This window comes from Engraulis encrasicolus, chromosome 2, assembly GCF_034702125.1.
Source record: "Engraulis encrasicolus isolate BLACKSEA-1 chromosome 2, IST_EnEncr_1.0, whole genome shotgun sequence".
NCBI lineage: Eukaryota > Metazoa > Chordata > Actinopteri > Clupeiformes > Engraulidae > Engraulis > Engraulis encrasicolus.
This window is the reverse complement of record NC_085858.1, coordinates 1,476,896-1,500,000: the sequence shown is the minus strand read 5'-3', so window position 1 is coordinate 1,500,000 and position 23,105 is coordinate 1,476,896. Positions and strand designations below refer to the sequence as shown.

At 44.3% G+C, this 23,105-nt stretch overlaps 1 protein-coding gene across 1 annotated transcript in view; it reads left to right on the top strand.

Annotated features, from left to right (window-relative positions):
- The window catches only part of zgc:194990 (uncharacterized protein LOC568410 homolog), a 36,830-nt gene extending 14,790 nt beyond the window's left edge, over positions 1-22,040 (top strand). The window contains exons 5-12 of the mRNA XM_063212330.1: positions 5,841-5,990; positions 11,000-11,140; positions 15,563-15,614; positions 16,556-16,582; positions 17,413-17,439; positions 18,954-19,141; positions 20,830-21,009; positions 21,306-22,040. Coding sequence (XP_063068400.1) covers positions 5,841-5,990; positions 11,000-11,140; positions 15,563-15,614; positions 16,556-16,582; positions 17,413-17,439; positions 18,954-19,141; positions 20,830-21,009; positions 21,306-21,512 — 972 coding nt within the window. The 3' untranslated portion in view covers positions 21,513-22,040. The remainder of the gene's footprint in view (positions 1-5,840; positions 5,991-10,999; positions 11,141-15,562; positions 15,615-16,555; positions 16,583-17,412; positions 17,440-18,953; positions 19,142-20,829; positions 21,010-21,305) is intronic.
- Positions 22,041-23,105: the final 1,065 nt, after the last annotated feature.

Below are 23,105 nucleotides of genomic sequence, written 5' to 3'. Positions count from 1 at the left end.
GACCAAATAGGCCTAAGTGAGAGAATGGAGAGAATGGAGGATGGGAGATAGAGATGGAGAAAAGAGTATGAGAGTATGAGTATGAGAGAGAATTAGTCCAGCGGATGGGTGATTTGATCGTGCACTTTTGAGTAAAAGCATGAAAATCGGTACACATATCCTTCTTGATATGCTGATTAATATTAGCGTTGGAGGCGTCGCGAAAAATTCTGCGTTTTCAAGATGGCCGCCAAATCCAATATGGCCGACCCATATTAATGAATCTACCTGACACTTTGTAGTAAAAGCATGAAAATCGGTACACATATCCTTCTTGATATGCTGATTAACATTAGCATTGGAGGCGTCATGAAAAATGTATTAATTTTCAAGATGGCCGCCAAATCCAATATGGCCAATTCATATTTATGAATCTACCTATCTACCTAACACTTGGTAGTAAAGGCATGAAAATCGGTACACATATCCTTCTTGATATGCTGATTAAGTTTAGCGTTGGAGGCGTTGCGCAAAATTAATCGTTTTCAAGATGGCCGCCAAATCCAATAAGACCGACCCATATTAATGAATCTACCTGAGACTTGGTAGTAAAAGCATGAAAATCGGTCCACATATCCTTCTTGATATGCTGATTAATATTAGCATTGGAGGCGTCGCGGGGGGGGGGCGGGGGGGGGGGGGAATCATTGTTTTCAAGATGGCCGCCAAATCAAATTTGGCCAGCCCATATTAACTACCTGGTTTGTGGTATTTGTGGTAAAAGCATGACAATTGGTACACATAGTTACTTCTTTACATTAGATGCTTATTCATATTAGGGGCCATGAACAAAAATAAAATATAACTGTCCCATATTACAATACAATACATTGCAATGTGTATTAATATAGCACAGTATCACAACTATGAAGTTTATTCAAAGCGCTTTGGAAAAAGACATACACACATACAGTACATACACATTCACACACCAGCTGTGCACAGTGTGCAGACTGCCGTACTGCACCGGTTGTCACGCGAGACACACACACAGTCACACACACACACACACACAGACACACACACACACACACACACACACACACACACACACACACACACACACACACACACACACACACACACACACACACACACAGAAGTGCCTACCTGCCCTGCCCTGCTCTGCCACCAATCATGCAGAGAGTGTCCCACCAACACCTCCATCCACACCACACACACACACACTCACACACACACACACACACACACACACACACACACACACACACACACACACACACACACACACACACACACACACACACACCCATCTCGCCCCTCCTCGCCACCACCACACAAACACACACACACCAAAAAACGCCACATGAGTTCAATGACAGGGGACAGTGCAGATATTGTTCTTTGTGTTGATGCTTAGTGTTGTCTTTTGTGGGAAGTGACAAAACAAGGGGCGGCTTAGTGCGGGCGGGATGGAGGGCGGCCTGCCTGCCTAGGGCTGTCGCGGGCGTGTATTCCCATATGTAAGTGGAGTGGGCACACTCTACTGCTCTCTACTCCCCACAGCCCTGGAGACAAGATAAGCATCTCATTCAAACACGGCGGAAGATTATTGTTGTTCTCTTCAGAGAGGGAGGGGACGGGCCCGACATTAAATTCAATCTGTTCAGACAACCTCTCAGCATGCCATGGTCCAACAGAAGAGGAGAGGAGAGGAGAGGAGAGGAGAGGAGAGGAGAGGAGTAGAGGTGGGGAGATGGGAGGAGAGGAGAGGAGAGGAGAGTGGAGGAGGGGAGAGGAGAGAAGAGGAGAGAGGAGGAGTGAAGCTGAGAGGAGAGGAGAGAGGTGAAGAGGAGAGTGGAGGAGAGGAGAGGGGTGGAGATGAGAGGAGTGAAGCTGAGAGGAGAGGAGAGGAGAGGAGAGGAGAGGAGAGGAGAGGGAAGGAAAGGAAAGGAAAGGAAAGGAAAGGAAAGGAAAGGAAAGGAAAGGAAAGGAAAGGAAATGAAAGGAGACTAATTGAGAGGAGAGGAGAGGAGAGGAGAGGAGAGGAGAGGAGAGGAGAGGAGAGGAGAGACTAGAGATTAGAGGGGAGGGTCTGGAACGGATGTGGGCCAGACTTGGCGCAGGTCCAATGGGCGTCAGCTGGAGATGGGTATACAGTAACATCTATGGTACGGCAAAGTCAACTGCCGCGGTGTTGACACATCATCACATACAGTAAATACACATTCATACATACTCTCATAGCGAATACACAAATACATGTACAGCATATGCAATGGTAATATATATGCAATCATAATATAGGTAATGGTAATACACACATACACAAAATGCAAATTAGCAAGTGTAATGTTGGTCTACCACATCCACAAGCTCTCGCACTCTGTCTTGCTCACCACACACACACACACACACACACACACACACACTTTGCACTTTGAAAAAAGACATACACGCATACAGGTACATACACATTCACACACCAGCTGTGCACAGTGTGCAGACTGCCGTACGGCACCGGTTGTCACGCGAGACACAGACACAGACACAGACACACACACACACACACACACACACACACACACACACACACACACACACACACACACACACACACACACACACACACACACACACACACACACACACACGCCAAATCTTCACATCATTATCTTGGTCTAGAAATTAATCCTAATACTGTACATGTAAACTTTTCACTCAAGTTATATTTTACATACCCTGAGTTGACTTTTTGATGGCCATCATGTTCCAACTGTGCCATTCACCATTTATTCAAAGTTCATGTCAATCTTTTAATTAGGCGCTATTGGCATTGTGATTGATGTTGGCCATACCATAGCCTGTGAAATCCTACTACTTTACACAATTGTTCTGATCTGAAATGTAGCATGGATTCCATCCCTCAGTGAGGGTACCAGATCTTGGGGTGCAATCAGGAGAATGAGTAGGGGTGTAAAGGCGATGGCTGCAGTTTGTTTGAATAGATACAACTGACATGATTGGATATGGGCTACACATATGCCAAATACCACATTCTTAACGACCTATAAACTGCCATGGGCAATTGTAAATCACAACTTTACTATGAGAAATTGCATAACCACCAGATTATATCACTTGTGAGATCAACTTGTGTTAACCAGGCAAGATATACCATACAACTTGCATTGGGTGCAGGATTGCAATTTGTTTGAAAACCTTGTGCAGCTAGAAGTAGTCATCAACTATTAGTTTCTTTGAAGTAAGCAATCATAACAATGTCCATGAATTAACAAATCAAGTTAACTTTCTGTCTAGCAATCTTGAAATCCTGGCCCTTTTGGAATTTGTACAAGGCCTATGCAGTTACTTAGGCCTATGCACTAAGCGCTAGAGGTGCTGTACATCCCACAAGCCCCTCAAAAGCCTTGGATTTGTACATAACGTACTGCCGTATTACCTATTTGAGGCCTCAAGAATGCAATCAGTGTACCTATTAGCACAGAACATTTCATAGATATCTGTCCATCTGTACAAGACCTATAATGCAAACAAAGTCAACAGTCTTCAAAGTGTAAGGCTTTAACACTTTTTATGTACCTATTATAGAGTGGTAGAACACAAGAGGTGGTGCAAACTCTTGCACCTATTCTAAAGTTATCACATTGCAGAAAATAATCTATTGTGTGGTGGTGGCAGACACAGTTTGGGCAAAACCATATACATCACTTCATTTGATAACATGCCAATAATGTTTAATCATTTTCAATGGTATTTTGTGAGTGTTAATTATATGCAATGCCAAAATATTTTTGTAGAAAAATATGTAATTTCTTATAAACACTATCTTAGTTGGCCATTTTGAAAATGTGTTTTTTCCCACAATGCCTCAATTTCTAATATTAATGAGCACATCAAGAAGTAAATGTGCACCAGTTTCCATGGTTTTACTAAAAGTGCCTGAAAGATTTATTAAAATGCGTTAGCCATATTTGATTTGGCAGCCATCTTGAAATGTAAACTTTTTTGCAAAGTATCGGTTATTTTATCAATCAAAATATAAAAAAGTAACTGTGCACAAATTTCCATGCCTTCACTACAAACTGTCAGGTAGCTTCATTAATATGGGTTAGCCATAATGGATGTAGCGCCTATCTTGAAAATACAGCATTTTTAGCAATGCCTCCAATGGTAATATTTATCAGCATATCAAGAATGATATGTGTACCGATTTTCATGCTTTTAATACCAAGTGTCAAGAAGATTCATTAATATGGGTAGGCCATATTGGATTTGGCGGCCATCTTGAAAATGCTAAATTTTTCGCAACGCCTCCAATGCTAATATTAATCAGCATATCAAGAATGATATATGTACCAATTTTCATGCTTTTAATACCAAGTGTCAGGTAGATTCATTAATATGGGTCGGCCATACTGGATTTGGCGGCCATCTTGAAAACAATGCATTTTTCGCTACATCTCCAATGCTAATATTAATGTGCATATCAAGAAGGATATGTGTACCGATTTTCATGCTTTTACTACCAAATATCAGGTAGATTCATTAATATGGGTTGGCCATATTGAATTTGGCGGCCATCTTGAAAACGATGCATTTTTCGCGACGCCTCCAACGCTAACATTAATCAGCATATCAAGAAGGACATGTGTACCGATTTTCATGCTTTTACTCAAAAGTGCACGATAAGGCCCTTTTGTGTGTCCCATCCGCTGTACTAGATTGAATGCTGAGGAGGGAGAACAAGAAAGCCAGGCAGAGTGTGGAAGTGTGTGTGTGTGTGAGAGAGAGAGAGAGAGAGAGAGAGAGAGAGAGAGAGAGAGAGAGAGAGAGAGAGAGAGAGAGAGAGAGAGAGAGAGAGAGAGAGAGAGAGAGAGAGAGAGAGAGAGACAGAGAGAGAGAGAAAGACGGAGAGAGAGAAAGAAAGAGAGAGGGTGAATCCTTCATCTTGGATCCAGTAGTTTACTGCATGGATAGTGTAAAGTAAATAATAGAGTAAGACAGGGAGATCAGGTGTCTTTATGGTCTGTCTGGAATATGAAGAGCACGTGCTACACTGACACTGACTGTAAACAAACTGATATATAATACGCGCATCAATAATTTGTGTATGTGTGTGTGTGGTGTGTGCGTGTGTGCGTGTGTGTGTGTGTGTGTGGTTTATGCATCAGTTCTTTGCCAAAATGTGTGTTAGTGTGTGGTGGACGTGAAGGTGTGTCAACTGGAATTGATACAGGCCTTGACATTATGCATTTATCTGTGTGTGCGTGTGTGTGTGTGTGTGTGTGTGTGTGTGTGTGTGTGTGTGTGTGTGTGTGTGTGTGTGTGTGTGTGTGTGTGTGTGTGCATGTGTGTGTTTGTTTGGTATCAGCTGGGTATCAGTTGGGTATCATTTGTATGGGTTCTTAGCAAAAATGTGTGTAAGTGTGTTGAACATGTAAAGGTGTGTTCATTGAAATTGATACAGGCCTTGACATTGTGCATGCATGTGTCTGTACGGTCTTCATGTGAGTGTGTGTGGGTGTGTTTGTCAAGGGATCTGTGTGTGTGTGTGTGTGTGTGTGTCTGTGTCTGTGTGTCTGTGTCTGTGTCTGTGTCTGTGCGCGTATGCGTGCATGTGTGTGTGCCTGCCGGTCTCTGTGCAGATCTGTTGGTTTTGCTTATTAACATGTGTTTCTATCTACTCCTGTGTGTGTGTGTGTGCCCGTGCCCGTGCCCGTGCCTGTGTGTGTGTGTGTGTGTGTGTGTGTGTGTGTGTGTGTGTGTGTGTGTGTGTGTGTGTGTGTGTGTGTGTGTGTGTGTGTGTGTGTGTTCAGAAGAGGACCTTGCTGATTAGTCCTCGTCCTGAGCGTCGTGACTGGAAGGGGCATCTTCTGAGCATGCTCGATGGGGGAGGGGAGACGGACATGGCCATACACCGCTCCATCATCATGGACTGGGTCAGAGAACACAAGGCCAAACACCAGGTCAGTATGGTTGTCACTGTGTGTGTGTGTGTGTGTGTGTGTGTGTGTGTGTGTGTGTGTGTGTGTGTGTGTGTGTGTGTGTGTGTGTGTGTGTGTGTGTGTGTGTGTGTGTGTACTGGGTCTGGGAACACAAGGCCAAACACCAGGTCAGTTTATGTGTGTGTGTGTGTGTGTGTGTGTGTGTGTGTGTGTGTGTGTGTGTGTGTGTGTGTGTGTGTGTATGTACTGTATGTGTGCGTGCGTGTGTGTGTGTGTGTGTGTGTGTGTGTGTGTGTGTGTGTGTGTGTGTGTGTGTGTGTGTGTGTGTGTGTGTGTGTGTGTGTGTGTGTGTGAAATTGACCTTTCTGAATAATGAAGCAGGACATTTGTGGTCATGAACTGGGTCCACAAGCTCCAAGTCTGACCCACACAGCTCTTTATTGTAATGTGAGGCTGCCATAGGCCTCTGTTGGCCTCTACTGTATTGTAATGTGAGGCTGCCATAGGCCTCTTTAAGCCTCTACTATATTGTAATGTGAGGCTGCCATAGGCCTCTATTGGCCTCTACTATATTGTAATGTGAGGCTGCCATAGGCCCCTTTAAGCCTCTACTATATTGTAATGTGAGGCTGCCATAGGCCCCTTTAAGCCTCTACTATATTGTAATGTGAGGCTGCCATAGGCCTCTATTGGCCTCTACTATATTGTAATGTGAGGCTGCCATAGGCCTCTTTAAGCCTCTACTATATTGTAATGTGAGGCTGCCATAGGCCCCTTTAAGCATCTACTATATTGTAATGTGAGGCTGCCATAGGCCCCTTTAAGCCTCTACTATATTGTAATGTGAGGCTGCCATAGGCCCCTTTAAGCCTCTACTATATTGTAATGTGAGGCTGCCATGGGCCTCTATAAGCCTCTACAAGGATGGATCACTGCACGGGCCTATGAGGCCCAGGCCCAGGGGCCCAAGAGCCAAGGGGGGTCCTCAAACCCGAGATTCTATAATTCCATTCTCACATTGTGAGGTATTTCACTTTTAACAACTTTTATAGTTTCTTATTTTCTCAGGAGACATGTCCCTGAACACCCAACAACGAATCAAACCCCCCTCTAACGTCTGTCCTAAAACCCTGAATCTTTTTGGAAACTAGCATCACCCATGTTGAGGGGCCCTTTCTTGTTGTCTGACCCAGGGGCCCATGGAGTCATAATCCACCCCTGGCCTCTACTGTATTGTAATGTGAGGCTGCCATGGGCCTCTATTGGCCTCTACTGTATTGTAATGTGAGGCTGCCATGGGCCTCTATTGGCCTCTACTATATTGTAATGTGAGGCTGCCATAGGCCTCTTTAAGCCTCTGCTCTGTTGTGTGCTATGTATTTTGAGTGGGCCTGATCTCACTGGACTAGATTCTTGAGATGCATTCTGTCCTGGCCAATCAGCAAACCAGGGGAGACTACCTGACACTGTGTACAGCACGCAGCACTCTATCAAAGACAATCAGGGAAACTCTGAAATTGACCATTTTCTTTCTTTCTTTCTTTCTTTCTTTCTTTCTTTCTTTCTTTCTTTCTTTCTTTCTTTCTTTCTTTCTTTCTTTCTTTCTGTCTTTTACTCTCTTTCTTCACCTGCCACGTGCCACGTGTACCACAGTACCCCATTCTCTACCTCTCCCTATCCCTTCCCTCCCTCTCTCTCTCACTCTCCCCTTCCCTCTCCCTCCCTCTCTCTTTCTCTCTCTCCCTCTCTCCCGCTCCCTTCCCTCTCTCTCTCCCTCTCTCTCTCTCCTGCCGTCTGTCTGATTACGTTATTAAAATGGCAGCTATGATCCTCTAATGCCCGACTAATTAAACTCTTGTTGACCCACTTTCTCCTGCATACCGTACCTGCAGCTCCGTAGTACACAGCATGCTGTCTGGCTCTGACTAGTGCCCTCTAATACTCAGCCTCCCTGTCCTGTCCTCCCTACACAGTATGCTATCTGACTACAGCCGATGCCCATTAATACCAAGCACCTCTGCCCTTCTACAATCAGCTATCTGGTTATGGCTGCTGCACTGCCCACCACACAATAGACTATCTGGCTATACCTGTTGTCCTCTAATACCAGTTGGAATGAGGAGTGGGGAGTCCGCACACTTAGGCCCTTGGTACGCTTGCTGCAGAATACGCGAGCGCAGGCACGATGCAGGTATGAATGCGTTAATGTGCCTATTTCATGTCAATTTCGTGCGTGTTAGAAACTGCATCCATACATGCGCGTTGCGTTCGATATCTTCAAAACGCTGGGGGGCGATCATAAGAAAGTCTGGAGCAGTAGCAGTATTGTCTCCTAGTCCTTCTTTTTGTTTTGTTTCCATTACTGTGTTTCCAATTTACGCCTCTCAATGCTGCGCTCTCTCTGCCTCCTGGATGACACATTTTACGTTTTCGTCTTCTGCTTTTAAAGCAAGTATATGCAGGCGGTTGTTCGTGGTGGCGCGCATAATTTACGGCTCGCAGCAGGCTTACTGAGGGCCTTTAATTCCCAGTCCAAAATGTCCCATACCATGCCAAAACTAGCTGGGGGCCACCTGTGGGCCATGTCTGGGCCGCATGTGGCCCTCAGGCCGCCAATAGAATAGGCCTGGTCTACACTTTCTGGCTGCTGCCTTGTAATGTCCTCATACGGCCTCACTCCACAGCTCCTGTTATAATATATTATTATATGGTTGTGACGTCATCTGTCGAATGCTCCATTCATTTCAACGGGGCTCCCCAACGTTCGGACGTCTGTTATTTTTCGATAACGGACGGGTTGGTCTATAACAGACCACTGTCAATGGCAACAAGACTTTTCACTGCTAAAGCGACTTTTCAACAAGACTCTAATCAGCTGCTGTGATAGACAGCACCCGTTGTCCTGGCTACCGCTGTCAATGGCAACAAGACGTTCACTGCTAAAGCCAGCCTATACAAGTCAGTGGCTAAAGCGAATGTTTCATATCACTCCGCAGGGGGTCCGGTCTTTTGTCACTAATCAGCTGCTGTGATAGACAACACCTGTTGTCCTGGCTAGCCTACCTAGCTGTTGCCTAGCGGTGTTCCTACGGCACTGTTTTGTTTTGCGCAGCAACAATCTCAACATTAAATAGGTCTAAAGAAATGTCCCCGCATGTGTGAATCATTTAAGTATATCCATATAATAAGCGGGTTAACTTTCGGCGAGTCGGTCGCTTTGTGGAATAGCAGCACTTCAGAGAGAACAAGACCCCTCCGCTCCGCGTCGGGGTCTAAAGATTCTCTCTGTCGTGCTGCTATTCCACGGTAGCGACCTTCTCGCCGAACATTAACCCTTACATAATAATACATTTTATTTTTAAGCGCCTTTCAAAATACCTAAGGACACTTTACAATCAAAACAAATACATAACAGTAAGGAAAGTACAACAAAGCTTCAGTGAATTAACAATAGGAGAGTAATTAAAATGCAAAAATAAAATAGAAATAAAAGTACAATAAAAATAAATGTTTTCCAATAAGAAAAAGAAGTAGAATGAATTTGAAAATAAAATAAAACGAGTGGAAAAAAATAATAATATGTAAAATAAAAAATAAACTGATAATTAAAATAAAGTGGAAGTGCCTGTCAATGAAGTGGAAAAGCAGAAATCAAAAGGTGTGTCTTCAGCTTGGATTTAAAAGTAGACAGTGTAGAACACTGACGAAGTGAGAGTGGGAGTGAATTCCAAAGTTTGGGGCCAACAACACTAAATGCCCTGTCGCCCATGTCCTCTTCTCATGTGTTTTCCTGTATAGTACCCGTTGCCCGTTCCCTAGGCTCTAATCCCCTTTGGTGGTGACCTCAAATGCCCCATTCAGTGCTCTCTCCCCATGTGTAGTGATCACTCTATTGCTGTCCTCCTCTACTCAATGCTCCCCATAGTCTCTCAGCATGGCTGGAACTTTTTTTTCTCAAATACCTTCTTATAGCTTCCTAATAAGCCATTCATAGCAGCAGGAGTAGTAATCACTGCTGTGGCCCTGTGCCCTGTGCCCTGCCCTCGTCTGCCCTAATACCCTCTGGACAGGACTGGTGCCCGCCCGCGCCTAATGCCCCACAGTCATGCCACGCCATGGGCTCCTCTGACCTTGGCATGCCTGCCCTTGCCCGCTTCTTATAGTATTAATGTCGTCCTGCTGTGTGGCATAATCTTGCCTTTGTGGGTGAAACAACAATCAAAACCTCCTTGACTTGGCCTGACATGACCTGAAATGAGTTGAGGCCCTGTGTATTGCCCGCAGCACATCGTTTATAATAAGCAGATGCCTGTTGTGTGTCTAAGGCTGTTTGTTTGTTTGATTGATGTTTGTGTGTTTGTTTGTTTGTTTGTTTGTTTGAGGTACCTCTCATATGAATGAGTATTTTTGCTGAGTTGCTGTTTTTTCTGCACTGTTTCGTTTATCATTCTCCCTTTCGATTTTCTTCTTTCCTCCACTCCCAATGTTTCTCTTCTCCTACAATCTCTCCTCTTCTCTGTTACTGCCTTACTTAGCTGAAAAGAGGGAATGACAGAAATTTAAGAAACTAAGTTTTATGCAGGCCAAACTGTTCTTGTGTTGCCAGAGTTTTGGGTACAGGGTGACGATGCTGTCTAGTGCTAGGCTTTTTGCCTCTGGAGGCATCTTATTACCACACACACACACACACACACACACACACACACACACACACACACACACACACACACACACACACACACACACACACACACACACACACAGCAGCCGGAACAAACTCCTGTGGCATCAGGCATGAGCTCGGAGCCTCTCTCTCTCTCTCTCTCTCTCTCTCTCTCTCTCTCTCTCTCTCTCCCCCCCTCTATCTCTCACTCTGTCCTGTTATTTTGAGTCCATATACTGTACAGTACCAATCCAACGTCAATACACACACACTCATAAATATTCTCCCTCCTGTGTATATGCGTTTGTGTGTGTGTGTGTGTGTGTGTGTGTGTGTGTGTGTGTGTGTGTGTGTGTGTGTGTGTCAGCTGGGTGTGTGGCCAGGTGAGCCGGTGCTGATGGTGCTGGATGACCTTGAGTTCCAGTGGCGTAGAGGTCGTCTGATGAACCTGAGGTCCGCCATGGAGCTGGTCATATGGGCCGTGATGTCAGAGAGCATCGCAGAGAAGGTAAGAACACACATACACACACACACAGACACACACACACACACACACAGGCACCTGCACACACCACTATGGAGCTTGTCATATGGGCCGAAATGTCAGAAAGTATTGCAGAGTATGTAAGGACCACACACACACACACACACACACTCAAGCAGGCACATACGCGTGTACACACACACACACACACGCACACACAAAGACACACACATGCATGCGCGCCCCAAAATCCCCAAGATACCCTTGACTTACATTCTAGTCAGACAGTAGCACAGTGCGGCTGCAGAGGCAATGCAGTATAGCCATTCTGTATAGCGTAGAGCAGCTACTCTGCTCACCGCTGCTGAGACACTGTGCTGTACCAATATGACGATACGTATGTACAGAGAGGGAAATCAAAGGCACGCTGAGCATTGCATTGTGGCCATGACACTTAGCAATGCATTATGGGACACTTTGGCTTGTTTACAGTGCTATTGAAAAGCATTGTGTATTTATGTTCAGATGTACGTTAGGCACTGTACATTCTCTTTCTCTCTCTCTCTCTCTCTCTCTCTCTCTCTCTCTCTCTCTCTCTCTCTCTCTCTCTCTCTCTCTCTCTCTTTCTGTCACACACACACACACACACACACACGCACGCACACGCACACACACAGATGTCCAAAGGTGATCGGTATTACACACACACACACACACACACACACACACACACACACACACACACACACACACACACACACACACACACACACAGTCTAAATGTGAGCAGTAGTACAGTAGGTGTGCACCTGTGTCCAGTAGGCTGTGTGTCCATCTGTCTCTCCTGACCTCTCTCAGCTTTTTCCCCTCGCTCATCATTCCCCTCACTCAGCTGTCTCCACCACTCACTGCAATAGCAAACCTCCAGTGGCACGCTATAATACTGGTAGTTGAAAAGTGAACTACCATAGTATTACAATACTATGACATAACACAGGGCCCTTAGTAATGCACTACGACTTGGTCATTGTCATTCGGATAACAGCAAATTTACAATGCTGTGTCTTAACGGGTTAAAGGAGAATTCCGGCCAATTTCAACATGCAGTTGTATTCTGCCCTACAATTTCAGAACGCAGTATAATTCAAAATGGCAAACTGAGAAAAAAGGCTTTAAAGTTTCCTTTCTGTCCACGCGACTGTGTTGGAGGTAAAGTGGTGATGACACTTCCATAATACTTTTTTATGGTGAAAATTTATGCACACAAGAAAAAAGCAAAAAAAAACAACATTCTCATTACTTTTTAGCTGAAAAATCATTATACTGTGCTCTGTTGTGGTATTACTGTCTACACCAAAACCACGGTGTCAATGGAGAAGTGCAGTATAATTCGCATTGTACTGCGTTCTTGACTAGTACGACGTAACCTCCTAAAACCAAAAAGCGCAGTATAATCAGTTTTTTGTGTTTTTTTCCGAAACGGGACCAAGTTGGGCCAAAAAAATTTAACACAAGAAAAAGAAGGTATTTTAAAGCCAATTTCCGGTCTAAACCCATTTTCGACCATTTTCAAGATACTGCGTTCTGATATTGTAGGGCAGTATTGCTCCCGCTACTCTTGACTTGTCACTTGTCACTTTTCTGCATGTTTTTACGTGTTATTGTTTTATACTTTTGCTCTTTGATGATATGCTGTCTTTTGATGTCTGCTTTTGTCTGCATATGTGTCCCATGTAGTGTGTTAAGACTTTTGCTGCTTTCCTGGCATGGGTTCACTTGGAGAAGAGGCAACAGCCTCAATGTGACTACCCTAGTAGAAAAGGAAGGCAGGGCAAGCCCCCCACTGCCCTGGGCCTCATGTGCTGGTGCCTGGGATCGTGTGGGTTGTCTTCTGTGGCCTAGTGAGCCAGGGCCATTGGGCCTTCAAGAGGCCTTGGTGGTGTCAGCTCTGCCCTGGTGGTGGAGCATTCATTCACAGGCATTCATTCATGTATTTTACTGAATTATTTAGTCATGTCTTTTAAAAAAAATATATATTACTATTATTATTCTTGTTATTACAGTCATGTCGTGTTGAGTGCCAACAAACCATGGCCCTATTAGAATGGCCAGGATCTCAAAAAGGGCTGTAGAGAAAAAAATCCACAGGTCAAGTCAGGGCAAGTAAAGGGTAACATGAGCAGTACAGCTGCACATCGAAATTGGCTAGAATTCTCGGTTACACTTTACTTGCGTGCGCTGCATAACACATTCATAGCAGCTGTTATACACTTTGCATGAATGATTCAAGACATTGTTCAAGAATGTTTCATAAGACATTCATACCAAACCTTTCATAGACATGGAAGGCAAAATTGACATTAATTTGTGAAAATCAGTAATCATTTAGGGTTCAGAACAAAACCTGCAATGCTGCTTTGTTTAACTTTTATTTTTGACAAGTTGCTGTCCTTCCGTCCGCTAGGTTCATGAAAGGCTTGGTATGAATGGGTCATGAAACAATCATAAATGCTTTGTGCAGACGTTATAACAGCTGCGATGAATGTGTTATGCAGGAACATGTCAAGTAAAGTGTTACCCAATTCTCTTTTAAAGGTGCACTGTGTAATATTTGAGTTGTTCATTTACAGAATTCACACTGTCCATTCACAAATGTTACCACAAATGTTACACTTACCACCACCATTAAATTCTAAGTATTCATTATGACTGGGAAAATTGCATTTTACATACATGAAAGGGGGAATCTTCTCATGGTCCACCGTTTTGAATTTCCAGAAATAAGCATTTTTAGCTGTCCTTTGGTCATACTAGTAAATATTGGTTTATTATTTATTAATATCCAGGAAAATATTAAATTTGGCAACAGACAGCACTGTTTCAATGAGCATAGTTGCAATACCTACTCTGGCCACAATCTTACACAGTGCACCTTTAACCGTCTGTGACCTGTTACATCCCCTGTGCTGGGGATGTTGCTTTATCCACCAGTTACATTATTGAATGAATCAATGATTTTATTTGACTTCTTCAGTTCATGTAAATACAATATAACATGATTGAGTTTCATATAAACAGCACCACATACTTAAATAAAAAAAACAGAGAGTCAGGATAGCACAATAAAGCTCGAAAGCTTATTTCCATTGTGGTCCTTGGTGTTTAGTGGTGTTAATGGCAGCAGTTGTTAAAATGACAAGAGTAGCACTGGGACCAAACTAAAGCTAGGCTTATAACACATTAAATACATAGCATACACACATCTTTCCACTTAAAGTAATATACTACACTGACTGATTTCTAAACCATTTTTTCAAAGCCCATTTTAAACCGTCTAGGCTATTGACCATCTTAATATTACCTGGTAACATATTCTACAAGCTAGATGCAACATATAAAAATGAGTCCTTCCCTATTTTGGTATTGACTCTTGGGGGAACAAAGTATGTGGAACTCCCCCTAGTGGAGTAACTGTGGACATTCCTCACTCTATTAAAAAAGTTATTTAAGTATTTAGGGACATGCCCATTTACAATTTTGTGCACCATACTCAGCTCTATTTGCTCCTCCTTATCAGGGTATATGATCATGCTCCTAATGCTATTACATTGACAAGGAAATCTCTTTCAGTCAGATGTGTAAGGTCTCCGGACACCGGTTCGATTCCTCTATTTTTAATACAACCCTGCACACCAGCGCAGATGTCCGCGGATGTCAGCTGCCGATTAGGGGAGAACTCTATTTTGTCGGAGCTGCCCATTGATTATCCATGTCCTACTGTGATGAAATTGACCATTTACTATTTATAGGATGTATGTGCTAGTGTTAGGGGGTAACAGAAATTGTCAGAACCGGTAGGGCTCCACAGTACAGTCAGAACCAATAGTGATCCACAGTGCTGTCGGAACCGGTGAGTGGAGGCAAATTGCTTAATTGTCTCACCTTCTGCGTGTGTGCAAAGAGTTTGTGTTCAGTCCGTGTGAAAAACTTGGATTTCGAAGGGCATTGATTGCCGATGTCGTAGTGGGACAGAGCAGGAGGTGTGTCTTGACGAGCAGCAAGATGCGTGTCAGAGCTAACCTTGCACCAAATTGTGATTAAAACCAACTCGTCCCCTCTCAAAATCGTGACATTCTGAAGCAGCGCACCCTTCACAGAAATCTCAATATCTCCGATTGTAGCTGAATTCCATGGATACCCGCTTCGGGTTAGCTTGGGTTTGCTCGGCAATAAAAGGTCGTAGAGACACACGGTTTTCACCTACTAAGAGGGCAGAGTCTCCACAACATGTTTCAGTGGCCCTATCACATAATACGCTGTGAGTCTACAAAAAACGTCAAAAAAGGGCTTAGAACGCTGGTATTCTACGACATAATTCTGTGAGCACTGCTGGTATTCAATGAGTTAAGAGCCCTGACATTCTGCTTTGTTTATTTGGAATCCTAGGAGACCATCCCTAGACTCTGGTTGACGCACAAACAGAAGAATCAGAAGACAGGTTTGATATTTTATTCACAATATTTGTATATATTTGTTTTTTTTTTGTTACACAGTGTGTTTTATTTAAATGGTGTTTCATTAGTTCACTATCTAAAATTTGGATTTAGCATGTATGCATACATCTTCATTCTCGCTGGAGAATGGACTTCTCGTGATCATGCGGCTCTCGCAGGAGAGTGGCCGTCCACACGGTGGACCGATTGTCAAAGTGCTTCACAGGGTCGACCACTGCACTCGAGAAGCTGACAGATTACGCAGCGTACTGGCCGAAGTCACTGGTCGTGGAGCTGAAGTACTGCCACGGTGGAGAATGTCGATGCGGTAAACATTGAGAATGGGGCTAAGTTGAAAATGGGGCACTACTGAGAGCTCGGGCAGTATCTGCGCCCACAGATATGCTCAAGGTCTGAGCAGAAACCCCTGGCCGATGATGGTCAGAGAGTAATGGAGCAAGGTGAACTGGAGACGAAGTTAGGGCAAGACGGCTGACAAATCAATTGAACAGCAGCGGAAGGGAGGCGAACGGGGAGGTGGTGGGTGCGAGCGAGAAAGCAAATTTCTGACTGGAGACAGGTGAGCAGAGAATAAAGCTGTATAGTTAATTAAGGGCCGTTCCAAATTTCGGTGCACTGACGGCAGAGCGGAGAATGAGATCCACGTGGTTAAATAGATGTGCCAATCTTTTGTGCTGAATTCCGATGAATGAGAGTTGAGTGGAGAGTAGAATGCAGCTAATAAATAAGGCATGCCAAATTTCATTACACTTCTCCCGAACTTTCGTTCTTTACAAAACATGCATTTATTTGGACCTTCACCTCAGTCTGACAGGCTATAATATGGTGGGGATTATTTCAGTCTGTATACTATAGCAAATACATAGAAACAAAGTGTGCAATTGTACTTAGTATTAATACCTTAAATGCCTCTCTTTTATTTCAGATGCAATACGATACATCCCTCATGCGTGTAAGTTTTGCCTTGCTCAAGCATATGGACAAACTCACTATACACACACACACTCAAAAAGTACATCTATGTTGTCCCTTACTGACATAGCCAAACACACCAAGCAAATCAACTGCACTTATCAGCCTTTTGACTGAATAGTACTGTCTCTGGGCCACACCAGTTCCCACAGAAATCAGATTGGCCCATTTCAGTTGCAACCCGCATATTGGCAGCACTTAAGTGTAGAACGTATGCATATTAGTGGGTGGATTTTTACCGCTTCAACAAAGTAGACTTCAGTCTTAATCAAGAGCAGATTTAAGCAGACATTGGCGCCAGTGCTATTGAGAACAATGCAATTCGATTATTGGCAGAGCAGTTGTCTGCACTTTTCAGTACCTGTGTCCTGTGGCCCCCAGAGACACTCATTCACCTGCTCGTGACCTTGCCAACACAGATCATTGATTCCTTCAGATCATTCATTCACAGATCATTCATTCTTGTCCAGGGACTACAGATGAAAATTAGCCTTGTGGCTATAATCTGGCTCAATTGTATATTGTGCACTGTCCCTGCTAAATAGACAACAAATGAAATGATTGGGTAATACGGATTGAGAATCGCTAATGCTACTGATTCGGAGCAACCCATTAACTTCCTACCTACAGTGTTCCTGCCAACTTGTGTAGATGCCCCTGGCACTGTTCCCCGTGTATCTGTAATAGTCTGACTCCCCAGCTGCTTCTGTCACTGTTCCTGTGGTAGATGTAATAGTCTGTAGTGTGACCAGTGACTTAACTCTCTAATTAATGCTCTCATTTACTCTCTCTTTCTATCCTGACCTCTAGTGTGGAACTGGATATGTGAAGCATCAGGTAAAGACCTTTGCCTTATTGTGTGGTAATGTCAAAGATTGTGTCTTGTAAAAAGATATACATCAAACCCTGCCTACCCAATGCAAAGGAGCATGCTCAACTTCGATCTCCTAAGGAAACGTTGGCTGAATTCGAAACGGGAGGCAGTGACTCGATGACTCTCCTCCTACATAAACAGGTCACTGATCAGTTAGCTGATGAGGCAGCCGTTACGAACGGCACTAACGAGTGCGCCGCCTTGCGCATTTGATGTTACGGCGATTCTTGCGATTCTATGGCGGGAGTTACGTTCATCATGTTAGCGCTTAGCTTACGCATGCTATTTGAACGGTGAATGATCGTCAGACGGCGGAATCGTAAAATAGGCTATAAATAGATCTAGCGACAGCATATTTAGATACTACAATGTTGATTTATGCATTCGATTTTCAATATCTACATACATAAGTGTCAGAATAAAGAGTATGATAAGGTAGTAGCTTGGGTAGTAGCCATGTTTGTTTTTCAAGTTTCCGGTTGAGAGGGAGGTGGCGCACAGCATGTTGGGTACCAAGGCAGCGAAGTCAGCATCTGATGTATCCTCGAAATATCCTCGTTACGCCCACAAATGCAGTCAACTGCCGAGAGAGGAAATAAAGCAATTTTTCGTTTCGATTCACACTTGATGACTCGATGTCCAGTTAGCTCACTGGAAGGACAGCTGCCTTCCCCGTTTCGAATTGGGCCATTATCCCGTCCTTCTTCTTCTCTTTCTATGGCGTTTGGTGGAGGCTTGTATAAGATGCTCGCTTCTGCCATCTATAGCAATATGGGAATTCCATACTTTGAAAAAGTATGAGCTTGATTTGTCTACCCTTTCCAGCGTCTCTGTTCATGTGTTTGCCTGTGTCTGGAAAGATGGACTGGATATGTTAAACAAGCGAATTTAAGATCAGATTTTGCTTGAGGCACCGTTTTGTAATATATACTATGTACATGTCTTTTATTTAATTTTGTCATTCCTTTTTCTTAAGCATTACAGTGAAACTCCCCTCAATGTTCAATTCTTGTTCTAATTTCTCATTGTATTTGGGGAAAAAAGTTTTGTTGAAAAAATGGCTTAGACAAACAGTGTTGAGAAGACTATGGTTGGATATTTTCTGGTGATTCCTCTGCCATAAACAATCCTATCTATACCTGTTTTAGTAACCAGTTGTGGATTTGGCAAGGAAAGTGACTGTATAAACACTGAAAGGAGAAAAGCATGTATAATATGCTGTGATATGTGTATTTTGTAAGCCTTAATAAAGAAAAAAAAACAATCAAATATACTAAGATGGTAGCGGAGGTATTAACTTCCTTAGCAGACGTAAAAATGATGATGATGACAATGATGATAATAAATGCACCCCCCCCCAACTCCCCCAACATCCTTATCCTTAGTGAGCAGCATCCTTAGCAGAGGTAAAATTGATAATGATGATGATGATGATGACAACAATAACGACAATAACGATGCCCCCCACCCCTTGCAGAGGAAGTCACTATCGACCCGGACACGGCCAACCCTGACCTGGCGATCTCGGACGACAACAAGCGCATGCGGTGCGGCCTGGAGCGGCGGGAGACGGGTGACGGGGGAGGGGTGCGGTGCTTCAACGGCTGGTGGTGTGCACTTGCCTCCGAACGATTTAACAAGGGCCGACACTACTGGGAAGTGGAGGTGAACCAGCTTTATTCATTCATTTATTCACTTATTCACTTATCCATTTTATCATGTTACAGTAAGGCTGGAGGTCTTCAACTTCATGTGCTTACTTAGGCCAACTTATTTACCAACAGTACTTACTTTAATGTTTGCTCTGTTCTGATTCACATTTAACATTGGGGACTTTAAAATGTGCGAAAGCGATGAAAGGCGAAATTCAGTTTTCCATTCTGACAGCTCAACGGTCAACAGGTCGTTGCAGCGAGTCTGTCTAAAGCCGGGCATACACTGTGCGATATTTTCACTCGTGGGTCTTGAGCTTCTGCTCACACTGCACGATGGAATTTCACTGTTTAAAAGTTTACAGCTCACGACTCACGTCCTCACACTACACGAGCCGACAGTCAGATGCGAGCGAAATGCTTCCACCGTACGACTCGACAGGCATGAGGTCGCGCTTAACAGCGAATCGCACAGCCCTATTAATTTGTGCATGTGAAGTGTCAAAGCAGGTCGTAACACTGCTTTAACTGTGCGATTTACGCACGAGCCACGACCAGAATTTCAAACCGTTTTGATTTTCTTGCGACCCTGCGATTGCACGATCGTGAGGCGAAATCGCTTGTCGTTACCCCATGTACACTGCACGATGCGAGACTCACGATTGACCTGCGATTGAGCAAGAAATCGTCACGACTCTCAAAAAGTCGTGCGAGTGCCAAATCGGGGCAAAATCGGGGCAAAAGTCGCACAGTGTAAGCCCAGCTTTAGTTAAAGTCAATGGCATGAATAGACTAGAGACGACTTGAGCGACTCCAGCAGCGAAAATAATTGACTTTGTATTGAGTCACTGGCGACAAAAGAGACAAAAGCTATTGTGGCGACTAGAGTCTACTAGAGGTGATTTGAGCGACTTGAGCGACAGTTTGTAGTTATAGTGCGTTCATGTGGTCTCGTAATTATCGTAAATACCAAACGCCGACATTCGAAGCACACATGAACGCCACCGCTTCTGGTATTTACCACTGGACAACTCGTAGAAAAAATTAAGAAACGAGTTTACGAGATGATGACGCACACAACCGCTGGCTCTACTCTCGCCATGGCAACCGCTAAGTTGAAATACTCAAAAACCGGCATTCAGTATGTTTAGACAGTCATGGTAAATGACAGTGTCAGAAAATATACAGAATTTTTACCTTTGACTTCCTAATTCATTTGCTTGCTGTAGCTGATGAACAACAGTCTATAATCGTTTTAGTAAAAAGTCTCACTCTGGTTCGCCATCTTTAATTTGTAAACAACATCAAAACAGCACATGAACGCAACGCACTTGTAAATACCACTTCGCAACTGGATAATATCTACTTCAGAAGACCACATGAATGCACCATTAGACTTCAGCAAATATTATGCTAATGAGCTAGAATGCAGTTCTGCGGTAACTGGATAATTGGAATGCTTGCATTCTGTTTTGAGCAGGAATATTCTGTCGCTTATATCGCTCGTATTGATCGTGGTACACAGTCAGCGATTCTCTGTTGTCAATGTTGGTGTGATTGCCCGGAAAGTCTTATCCACTCTTGGCACAGGTGGGCGAGCGAGGCTGGCGGCTTGGCGTGGCTACTACTCACTCAACATGTGGAACGGCTACCTGACGCAGCCCTATAATGTTTGTCTTGTCTTATCCACTTCTGGCACAGGTGGGCGAGCGGGACTGGCGTCTGGGTGTGGCGCGGTCCACGGCAGCGCGACGCGGCTACCACTCGCTCAACACAGAGAGTGGCTACCTGACACTACGGCTTGAGCGCGGCCAGGAACTGAAGGCCCTCACCGTGCCTGCTACGCCGTTACCAGCCGCCGCTGTGCCACACCCACGCAAGGTGAGGGCTTATTTATTACCACTATACATTATATGTGTGTATTACTACTATACATTATATGTGTGCTCCACACACAAATTCGTTTGTTGCCTTTTTTTGACGATGGATGTTGGAATGCTTGCTACCCTTATGCTGTTAAAATACTTTATTATGCTGTTAAAATACTTTATTATGCTGCTAAAATGCTATATTGTTTTTCATTACTGTTTAAGTCAGACACTGTACAGCACTTTGGTCAGTCTTCACTGTTTATAAATGTGATTTATGAATAAAATGTATTTTCTTACTCTTTAAAGGTGGGCATCTACCTGGACCACGATGGCGGGCAGCTGTCCTTCTACGACGTTGAGCGCCGTGCCCACATCTACACCTACTCCGGAAGCTTTCGCGGCCAGACGCTGGTGCCGGTCTTTGGCACGGTGGAGGTGGTGAAGGACCTGGTGATCCGGGACGCCGCCGTCCGGGAGCCCTGCTTCTGCCCCGGGCCCTGCCTTTGGAGCTAATGTGGTACTAAAGCGCTACAGCGCCGCTGTCTGGCCTGGAAGTCTCAGTACCTACTGCAGCCGGCCAGAAGCCGCTCACACACGTCGCAGTCACACGTCAACGAACGCCAACCTGCTTCTGCTTCGGGCGCCCTACCTCTGCAGCTAATGTGCTATAGCACCGCCGCCTGATATGGTGGTGTCACTACCGCAACCAGCAACTGCTCATCACATCAACGCACATCACCACCTACCTGCTTCAGCCCCGGGCTCCCTGCTTCTGCAGCTAGCTCGCCCACCACACAGCGCAACGCAACATTGCCGCAGTGACATCACCTGGTGTGGAGGTGTTATTACTGCCGCAAACCGCCATAACCACCATGCACCACATGTTGTGGAGACGTCATTACATTACTATCACCAACAACTTGCCACATCACAGAACATCAGTCACCACAGTACCATACCACAGCATCCTCTCCTGGTGTGGAGTTGTTACTACAACTACCACACCAATCACCCCCATCCATTGAGCTGTCATGTTGACTACCCTGGGGGTCGTTTCTCGACAGTGCCTTTGCTAACGACTTTAGCCATTTTGTTCGTTCTTAAGACCAACGTTGTAACCAAGGTCTTGAGTTGGTCTTAAGTTGTTCTTAAGTTGTTCTTAAGTTGTTCTTAAGTTGGTCTTGCGTCTAAAGACCAACTTAAGACCAACTTAAGACCAACTTAAGACCAACTCAAGAGCAACTTACGACCAACTCAAGACCGACTTAAGACGGTTAGCAAAGGCAAGAATCGAGAAACGGACTCCAGGCCTCTAATTCCTACACACATATTCATTGTAGTGGTTGTCGAACCGACCAGGGTTAAATTAGTTCTTAGACTAGTTCAGGTAGGTAAATAACAAGCTGATTTGTGAATGTGAAATAACCATTTATACAGTTCTTGCGAGTAAATGGAATTAAGTTGAATGGAGCTGAACTTCTTTTTGGACTCGTCAATGCTGAAAACTGAATAAGCCTTTTTGATAAAATGTTAAATGGCTTTGAGTAACAACAAGAAGTTCAACAACTTAAACTGATTTCAACAACTTCAACTTGACTGAGTGTACGATGGGTTAAAGCAGACAGCAGTTCCACAAAAAAGACTTAAGTCCAGAGGTGTCAAAAACCTGGTTCAGAAGTAAAAATCCTGCCACTGTTTCCATCCAACACAGGTGACTTCACTGGGTGACTGATGTACCTGTCTTGAGTATTCTTTAAGCCTACTCCACACCAGGCCGACGGTTGGGTATCGGTGGGCGTTGGGGACAGTTAATAAGAATTGGCTCGGTGTGGCTCGTGCGTTTGGGGGACTTGGAGGACGACTGTGCCAATAGATCTGCATCGGGAGACTTTCAGCATGTTCAGTTGGGTTGGGGAGCGCGTCCATGGTCTGGTTCCATGCTGGGCTCTGATTGGTTTGTGCTAACTGCAAGCAGGACGTGGGAGGGCAGTTTCTAAGGTAGTAGCGAACTCACAAACATCTACTTGGGAGTTTCATAAGTGCAACATTACAGTGTGTTTGTTTAGACAGCTACTAACACAATGCCCAGCGTGCCTTTTCCCTCTT